The 10,323-nt window shown below is 47.6% G+C and overlaps 1 protein-coding gene across 1 annotated transcript; it reads right to left on the bottom strand.

Annotated features, from left to right (window-relative positions):
• Nucleotides 1–158: 158 nt before the first annotated feature.
• LOC106813956 lies at nucleotides 159–10,202 on the bottom strand. The gene is made up of 3 exons (XM_014818205.1): nucleotides 9,501–10,202; nucleotides 7,211–7,863; nucleotides 159–460 (listed from the first exon to the last, which is right to left on the bottom strand). The coding sequence occupies exons 1-3, from the start codon at nucleotides 9,890–9,892 to the stop codon at nucleotides 159–161; spliced, it is 1,347 nt and encodes a 448-aa protein (XP_014673691.1). The 5' UTR covers nucleotides 9,893–10,202.
• Between the last annotated feature and the right edge of the window lie 121 nt (nucleotides 10,203–10,323).

Raw genomic sequence — 10,323 nt, 5'->3', positions numbered from 1 at the left:
AACACCATCCCCAACCTCCGGCTGGGAATTAACTCTGGCTACGGTCCTGAAGTTAAGCCATTTCCATTTCTCGCGCTCTGGCGCGCATCTCGGAGCTAACGCACCCGCACACACGCACGCACGCACGCCCGCACGTACACGCGCGCACAGCGTCAACGTCACGAGCTATACGGCAGCTCGTAGGGCTTCAGATTTAGCAGTCGGTCATAGAATCCCCAGTCGAGCTCTCGCGGCCGCAGCGTGCGGTTCACGTGCAGCTCCTCTAGACAGTCGAAGGCCGTCGGCTGGTAGTCGCGCTGGAACTTGTTGGCGATGAGCTTCGGCCCGAAGTAGGTGCGCAGCGTCGGCAGGTCGCCGACGCCGAGCACGCAGATGCTGTGCACGTACTTGCCGCGGCACGTCATGCCGTCGCCTTGCCACATGACGGCGCGCGCCACGTAGCGGTCGTCGCGTTTCCGTTCTGCAACACACGAACGAGACGCCATGTTTAGACAGATTAGCTGCTAGTATAGAGGGTTCCGCGATATTTCATATTACCCACAATGCAACGCCGCCGGCCATGACGGATACAGAAACCAGTTCAGGCATGGTACAAGTACATTGAGCAACGCACCTCTGCTCATTTTATATTCGCCTATTAAGCAAATGCATCACAACGCCGCTCTCCTGCGGTGTTGTCAACTGCAGCAATCGGTATCAGAGAGAGCCACACAGCTTTTTTAGGCTGCCTAGCGTGATCACAGCACAAGGTAAAGTGACGAGAGACCAGGCGGAACACAGACGCTTGGAGCAATTTCAATAAAAAAGCAATGCTGAATAAACACGAAATGTATTTACTACCAATGTCTTAATGTTTCTCTACTCTCTTTCGCATAGTATTGCCGATAATTACCTGTAAATGCCGGTCAAATGCTCCTCTGCAACACACAGGTACACCGCACGCACGGCGCACGCCGCTACACATTTACGCTTATATACATATATCGCCGGCATCCAGTAGGCAGCTGTTTGAGTGGGGTGGTGATTTTTCTTGCACGTGTAGCATACTCTACATAAAATAGCACCGAGGCAACATGACGTGAACAGAATTCACCAAGCCCGGCTTTACAATTACAGTGTGCTGACATGATGCCTGTCCCATTTATCGCATCGTGATCCATGCACGGATAGAGAGATGGCCGGTATAATCAGAGACAGGGAGTGTATAACACGTGCTCGGATAACGTAGATGGGACTCTCACTGTTCACCGATATACACCACTAACCCAACCGCAGAACAGTCGATCGTAGGCATCCAGACTTTTGTGGTTCTGAAAGTCCTTGAGAGTATAAAATTGACTCGGCTAGAATGTTAGATAGTCAATTCACGAGATCCTAATAAGTACGTGATGGGCACAAGTTATGGTCCTCGCTCCATTCTCGTACGGGTGTCGATTCCCAATGCACGCATTTTTCTCGAGATAGCGTGCTTTGACTACGTTGTCTAGTGAATCAAAGTACTTGTCCATACTACGTACACCACAGACAGTCGACAAACGTGCATACACTAGCTATTATAAAAAGCTGCGTTTGATAGCTAGAGTAGATGCAGTAAAATCGGTGAAATTTCTGAACTCTCACGATGTAAACAAACTCAAGTCTATGAACATAATATGTGTTGCAATCTTTCAATCTGCTCAATCTACGAATCTCCCGACTGTATGGCAGCCTCATTGAATTGTAGCACCTAAAACCCACGCTGATAAACCTGTCTGATAAATCTGGATACTCTTACTTCTAATGTCTATTGCAATAATAACACTATAGCCAATGTAAAATCGGTTGATTGTGCAGAGTGGCACATTATACGCGACGCGTGTTTGCTCTATTTGTAACCGGTATGGCTGGCGGCACGGGATTGTAGGTAATATTGCTATTTTTAGACCAAGTCGCGGAACCCTCTATACGTTGCCCGTTTGCTCCACCGCACGCACGACGTGGCGGAGCGAAGAGCCGACTAAGCGAGAATTAGATTACCTGCCGTCCCTGTCTCTTTAATTCGTTAATATAACGTTCTTAATTATAACGACGTGAAGAGACACCGTACTAACGTAAGTGATATAAGGGACGTACTGGGGGTAAGTATACGGAATATTTCATGTCCGCCGTGAGCGCCCACTGCCACTTTACCTTTCTGCCACTGTCCCGCCTTTCGATGCGGCACCTTCATGTGAGCTACAATCTCAGCAGTCGCTTTAGCAGGTTACTGATTCTGTATGTAAGACGTGTATAGACTTGTTGGATGCAAGTCTTGTCAACACGACCGTAACTTTAGGCGCCGTGTTGAAGACGCACACGAAATTGCTACGACACGGATGTAACTGATGGCCGTTGAGCCGAAATGAGCGTCGTCTGCTCGCCCCGTAGTATTCCCCGCCTGCTGTCTTCCGACCATCAACTCAATCCCAGTGAGAGCCGTTATATACGCTACATTCCTACCATCTCCTGTTCCGGAACCGGATACGCCTGTCGCAATCCGTCTATAATGGAGTTTCGAAGAGTGACTTAGCGGCTTGTGGTTGATGCCCGGGGTATATAAATGCACATTTCATTCGTTTCTTCATAATTGCTGGTTAAGGCTTGGTTGTTCACTTCTTGCGGACCTAGGGTACGTTGTACGTTAGTTGTACATTGATTATGTATTCTGTGCAAATTTATGCTTTTACAGTGGTCTCCGTAGCCGGGTCAGTATCGCAATGTTGACCATGTACACATTTTCAGCATCATATGCTTACGCCTTGTGTGCACACCGGTACGCTATAGTTGTTAATCTGTTTTCACACCAGCTACGACCACACTATTGAAATGGAAGAGGGAGTGCCACAAGAAGCGATGGCTACGCGTCCGAGTTCTACGTCCCGTGGTATTCCACAGCGGGTCGCGGCTGTGGAAACCTTTTCTCGGCCACACCGGCAGTCGGCGGCGGCATCACGATGGCCGGGGGCGTGGCCTGCCGATGACGACCGAGTCAGCCGGCCCGCAGACCACCGGAATCCCGACGACGGAGCCAGCCGACCAGCGGTCTGGCGCGAGACCGTATGCGCTGGATTCCTGCGCCGGCACCACCATCCGTCCACCAGTTCGGCGGTATAGGCCGCTGGGTCCTGTAATCTGGACTCCATGAGTCGGACCTCCGTCCTCAGTGTGCGTTCTATGCACAAAGGAAGGAAGCCGATACCGAAACAGACCCTGCGCCATACTCTATGCCACCGCCACCATATTCTAGATATGATCCCTTTAGGAGAGTACTAGCTGGGCTACCCGGCGATGCCCGGGGTAAAAATGCAAACAACATGCACTCGATGGATGAGCAGTGAATTAGTAGGAGGGTATATAGCGCGACCGCGCGGACATTTATGAAAATAATAAATAATTTTAATTGTAATTTGAGATTTTTGTAGTTTTTGAATTTTTTTTATTTTTTGGGGGGCCTAAAATGGTCGTCGCGTCATGCTGATACATGCGTCTAAACAGAGGAATTGCTCCGACCTGAGATTGGAAGATAAAAATAGACCCCGCCCACTCCCGCTATTATGCTATGACCGGTAGGAACGTGTACTAACTATCATATGGAGCGAACGATTTCAGTTACAATTCTATAAATTCTAGCTATTATAGACACATTATGTCACATGTCTTAAGGCCAAGACACACTGCAGCGACAACGACTTTTCCGAAAATTAGAAACTATTGTTTTCTATGAGCCATTGCACACTGACGCGACGACGACCGACGACAACCTCGATGACAAAATATTTAGAAACGTTTCTATTTTCCAGTGACTTTCGCTGGCGACACTCCATTACGTCATAAAATTATAAACCAATGCTAGCCAGGAAGTAGACTGGTCCCTAGCGCTAAACTCGCACCGCCTGTCAGAAACAGTGGGGCCGCGAACCCATCTAACCAAAACGTCCAAGGCTACGGACATTTATGAAAATAAAAAATAATTTTAATTGTAATTTGAGATTTTTTTAGTTTTTTTATTTTGTTTATTTTTTGGCCTAAAATTGTCGTCGCGTCATGCTGATTCAGAATATATATCGTGTTGGGGGTGACCTCTTACGGGGAGGGAGAAGATAGACAGACAGACCGAAAAACGACTCGCCCTTTATGTAAGAGATAATGTAAGCCTACTAAAGAAATTTAAAATAAATAAAAGAGTAATCTAAAATGTAATTGAATAAATGTAATGTATAATTGCAAATGTATGACTTAAATGGTTTTATTTGGTTACACTAAATTTCGATCTGCTGCACTCCCATTACTAAGTAACTGTAAACTTTCTTCGTTTTGTGGTCCGTCGTTTGCGACTTCCTCATTCCATTTTCTGAGTGTCAGCGCTTCCCACCCTCTACATAACAAACTGCAGTAGCACGTTTACAACAGAGCAGTTATGGAAATATTTCTGCCCAGTTCATAGCCATGGTCAATTTGGTTAATTTACATAATGACACTGACTACTAGACAGGTATCGTCAACGTATTACGCCGCTTACTATGGAACTACCGAATGATTGACAGTGGCGGTGTATATGACCGCATAATCATCGCATAATCATTGCATCAACTGGTCCATATCTTATGAAACGAACATCGGGGGATGAAAGCGCACGATTTTAAATCGATTGTTCAATGAAAGACATTTTATCGGCGGGCATTTGAAAGCTTGCGTGCACTCGTTAGAAACCACGTTTTACTACTACAGCCACAGCAGGGCGTATGCGACGAACCACGCAAGAACGTGGCAGCACAGCAGGCCGGAGATAGATTTCTCCACTGCAGCATGGTGCCAGCCATTGAAGTCTTTGTTATCAAGTAGGAAAGAGTTTTCCAAATCCGATATGCTCTAAAAATCACTATTATATGTCGTCAAGCACACGACTTGGCAGGGGGGGGGAGATTATTAGGTTTTCGGGGAACTAGGAATTCTTAGTACTCGATGAAGTTTCAGCAAATGGGGCATTGATTTAGGACACGTTAATATAGGGCAGGATAATAATGTTTCACAAGACAAACAATAAGACGGGAAATTTGGGTGTTTTTCCCGAACAAATTTTCGCAGAAGAAGTAACCCACGACTCATGGTGTATTTCGTCACGTGAAGCTTGAACCTTAGATGGCAACTTAAACCATCTGGTTAATATTCCTCCTGTTTTTAGGATCCGTGCGTTGTCAATACGCGCATACACACTGTTAAAGGAATAGTAGGTCCATCGATTATGCAAAGTTGACGAATGCTACAGTAACTGGCACCTTGTTTAGTTAATAAGTACATTACCTTATAGCCAAACGCGTATTAGTTTGCCCAATATCACTGCTGGTTACTAAGCAATGCCCAATTGAAATCCGCGGTCAAATAAATCCGTTGTTGACAGTTCCAACCGGCTATGACCGGCCGTAACCGGCGAAGCGGTGTCATACAGATTATAGTGCACCGAACTTTTTTGCACGTATGCTCGGCCGTCAGTGATTTCGATCCTTGTGGTCTGAGTGCGCATTCCGTACGTTATGGTTTTACTCTTGGGGAATAAATGAATATACGAAGATCTTGAGATTACAAGCAACATATAATATGTGAAAAGGATATTAGAACCCAATTTGACGAATCGTACGAACCTGCGTACAGCAAGTTCATTACACTATGAAATGGGAAACACGTAAATGGTGCAGAACACACGAATGAAAACTGACGGACGCCCACGGACTATAAACGGACAGCCCCGATAAAACGTTATAGCCTTACCTTGTCATTTTACCTTATCACGAGCGTCCGTGTTTATTAAGTTCAGGCAGTATCTCTGCGCGCTGGGAGATCATCTCCAGCTATTGCAAGCTCTTGCTGCTGGCACGCTGCCGCTCAGCTGGCACGCTGCCGCTCAGCTGGCACGCTGCCGCTCAGCTGGCACGCTAGCGATAGTACCATCCTGATAGTACAGTGCCGTAACTGTATACATAACAGTAGGCCCTATGCTAGCTCTGATTGTAATGAATGTGGAATCCACGTACTAATCACGGACGCTCGTGATAATGAAGTAGGCTGTGCATGTTGGGGGCCAACACTATGTGGGGATTGCGAACTAACCACGCCACAGACTAAACATGGGAAGCAGACCACACTACACGTATTTATGTATATTGGTCAAACGAATACACCTGTGTCCGAAATTGAAGACATGTGGGTACCCATTCATTAGCAACCAAGGGTATTTACTTGTGCCTCAATACTGATTACAACTGCTGTCACTAGGCAAACAATTTACCTGGGACAATTCCCTGCTCAACATCCTGTAGCAACATGTGAGGTCACCGAACCGAAATTGAGGCTTATTTGGTTGGCAAGCAATTTAGCGTTGGCGCCAGATTACCAAATTTACGGATTTCAATTAGACATTTCTTAGTAACCAGCAGTGATATTGGACAAACTAATACGCATTTGGCTATAAGGTAATGTACTTATTAACTACACAAGGTGCCAGTTATTCTAGCATTCGTCAACGTTGCATAATCGATGGACCTACTATGTCTTTAATATGAGTTACATGGCTCGGTAAGACTACGTATAGATCCCCCAGTACATCGTCTGCGCATCTGACCGCAATGCACTTGCGATTGAATATACAGTGTTGCAAATTCTATTCAGCGCACGTGCCGTGCCGTCTCCGTCACGTCGCGTCAACATCGTTTGCAAACGGCAGTCGGCCTCCTGTTGGACGCATCCTGTACTCGCATATAAAAAGACCGAATTCGCCTCGGGAAGACGACGCGTATGAAAAAAATGAGCGCATTTCATGATCTCTCGCGCGCTCGCCGTTGCCACCACAGATGCACATACATAATTGACCGCATCGTCCGTTGCTGTAGCAACGCGAGCCGCATCTCGTGCGCGCCGGGTGGCGAAGTCTTTCAATCCAATTACTCACTTTCAGTAATTTCTTTGTAGCAAACTCAGTACTCCATGATTTCAGTCCACTTTCTTATCGTACTCTCAGACTAAAAAATATCGTTCGGCCATACAGCGAGTGGGGTGAAAACTATAGATGTTTATAGATATATTATATATAATATGTATGCGTGCATGTGTGCGTTCGTGTATGCGCGCGCGTGTGTGTGCGCGTGTGTGTGCGCGTACATGTGTGCGTGCGCGCGTGCGTGCTTGCGTATGTGCGTACCTTTTGCATAAGTAGGAGACTTGATCTGCCAATTGGAGTTGAGCGTCGCCCACCACGACTCGTCCGGAGAGGCCGTGTCGCTGAGCCACACCAGCAGGTCGCGCGACGCCGGGCTCGTAAGCACAAACTCGACGAAAGCGCGACTCAGCGCCACGTAGCGGCTCGACTTCCACAGCTGCAGCGCGTGCGGCGGCGGCGTCTTGGCGACCTTCGTTTTGACGAGCCGCGTGACGCCCGTGCTGCGGTTGTGCACGTGCACGTACCGGTACTTGCTGCGCTGCGCCGTCAGGGGCGACAGGAAGCTCTCCAGCTCGTTGCGGCCGCCATAGCGCGCGAAGATCTTCACCAGCTCGCGGTTGGTCTTCAGCGGAAACTCGGAGACGGCGATGTTCAGGTAGTACTTCCAGGCGGCGTCGGCGACATACAGGTCGCGCAGGCAGCCGAGCTCCGACGTCAACTGACTGACGCCCGTATAAAGGATGATGAACGGGTCGGTGACCTTGACGTTCGGGAAGCAGGCGGCGAGCCGCCGCACGGCGTCGTGGATCGGCAGCGGTTCTTTGCCGTCGACGTGGATGCAGTAGGAGTTCTGCGGCATGTAGATGGCGCGTAGCAGCCGCTCTAGCTGGTCGACCTCGTTTCGCATGAGAATGCTGAAATACGATCAGGAGTCTCATAATATATAGACACTCATATACTCATAAAAAAAGACACTGATAATACACACACATATATAATATTATCATATTATGACACTCCTGATACGACAACATCAGGCGTACGTAAACAGAGACGTGAATAGAATCGCTAGCTGCGTTCTCGTGGCAACATGTATACTGCAATGTAGAAATATAGGCCGGTTGGGGTATAATATGATTGAAAACTAAGATTTGTGCGGTTGAGATGAGGAGCCGATGTGTCGTGCTTTATTGAGTAGGGCTAACTGTGTGAGAATATTTTGACCAGAAATGTACAAATGGAGCGTCATTCCTACTCATGGCATTGCGTCTCTGGTAAATTCGGTTTCACCTAATGTGGATCTAGTTAAAGTCGTGATTTTCAGGAGCCTAACCACGATATTAATGGAGGAGTGAGTGATTTTGATTGGCTTTTTTACAAAAAAAATTTTGTTCATATAGGATTACGTTTACGTACGCATAAGCTGTATCGGGTCGTATCGTTAACGAGCGAGCGACTTTGCATGGGGCTGAGTCGTGTGACCTTACGCGATGAAAGGTGTTCGGTTTTTAGAACGATGCAAGTGTGGTGTTCTTGGAACACACAACGAACGTGTGGCCTTCCTAAAATATGCTATGAAAGTATGTAGTTCTTAGAACACACGATGAAAGTACGTAGTTCTTAGAACACGCGATGAAAGTGTGGAGAGATAGAACACACGAATGTACGCGAACGTAAGATCGTATGTTTGAATATAGTTTACTGCGCTGGGGTATTTTTCTTGTAAAATACCACAAAATTGCAGGTCTTCGTGTGCATCGTGTCGGCTACTATACTGTATGGTAGCGATCAATGCTTGACAGCTGGCATATGATCAGGAGTCTATCAATAGACTATTGATAGACTCCTGATATGATCGGGAGAGGTTTTACCGCACAAACAAGATAAATCCGATAGATAACACACAGTCGCGATTATTTTACCAAACATGTGAGCATATGTTACATATTACATCGTTTGGAAAATCAGCACAGGTTAATGTACCCTTCTTTCATCACGGCATGGAACACAAATGTTTATATCTATATATATAAAGTTGTTCAGCCGAATTAGTTCGTACTCGCATAACTAGAGAACTCCGCAGCCTAGCGGAAAACTAAAGATATTTTCAGAATCAGCACGTCTCTTAAAATTTTAAAAAGTTAAAAAGTTAATAATTCATAAAAATTCAATTCATAAATAGATGGCGGTGCGTACAGATTAACATCACGTACGTGTGAATCCATGGGTGTACCATTAACGGCGCAGTGGACTAATTGCTAGAACAGCCGTCTCCTTCACCGGGATTCCGGGTTCGAGTCCCAGCTGGGGAACTTAATTTCACACTGTGCGCAAACTCACAGAAAGATACAATTAACTCAAAGATAGTCTTTCGATGCATGGGCGTTTATTTGAAGCTACCTTGCAATATTCAGCCTATCTATCTCACATACGGACGCTCACACGGCGACACCTCCACAATACAAATAAATTATGAGTAACGAGTTGAAAAAATTTCGAGTTGAAAAAAAACATTTTCAACTTTGAACTTGCGTGCTTAACACCCACTTACGTGAAGGCCAGCGGAAACCGTCTCTCCTCGTCCGAGAACGGTTCGCTCGGATATCCACGGCGCGTCCGGAACGCGTCGCAGTCGCTAAGCGAGAGTAGGAACTCGGTGAGGTTTAGCGGCGGCAGCGGATGCTTCTCGGCGTGAGCGACGGCCCGCGCGATCTCCGTCTCATTGCCGTCGAAGATCTGCCGACAGTCGAACCGCGTCACCGTTCGTCCGGCGGCGCCGGACATGTAGAACGATCCGAGAGCGGGCGCCCGCCACGACCACTGACCGAATCCGGTTGGATCGAAACCGGTTTTCAGGTGCGCGTTCAGCAGCAACACCAGAGCGACGAGCGCGCCGGGCAGCAGGCAGGCGCAGCAGCGGAATTTGCGGAGACGCAGTTCCATCGCGTTCGTCCCCGCCGCGAGACGAATCTGTAGCCGACGTCTGGGTTACCGCGGCCATGCAGCGGTGCGTCGGCAACGCGCTGTTGCCGGACACGTGTCACGGAGCGAGAGAGCGGAGCGCGATGCTATCACGAACGACGCTGACGCTGCAACGACGACCGTGCGAGTGATGCGTCAGTCTGCGAGTGAGTGAACTCTCACAGCAGCGCAGCACAGCACAGCACAGCACAGCACAGCACAGCGTGGACGCACGCACACTCGACAGCAAACTCCACGACAGATGGCGCTCTCGCTCATGTGCTCAATCTCGTATCCTGACTCCTGAGTGTACTCACTGATCTCTATAATATAATGATTATATTATAGAGATCAGTGAGTGTACTGCATGCAGTTTGACTCGACAGCATCCAGCAGCGCTCGCGATGAAATGC

This window comes from Priapulus caudatus, unplaced genomic scaffold (assembly GCF_000485595.1).
Source record: "Priapulus caudatus unplaced genomic scaffold, Priapulus_caudatus-5.0.1 Scaffold849, whole genome shotgun sequence".
NCBI lineage: Eukaryota > Metazoa > Priapulida > Priapulimorpha > Priapulimorphida > Priapulidae > Priapulus > Priapulus caudatus.
This window is presented reverse-complemented; position numbering and strand designations above follow the sequence as displayed.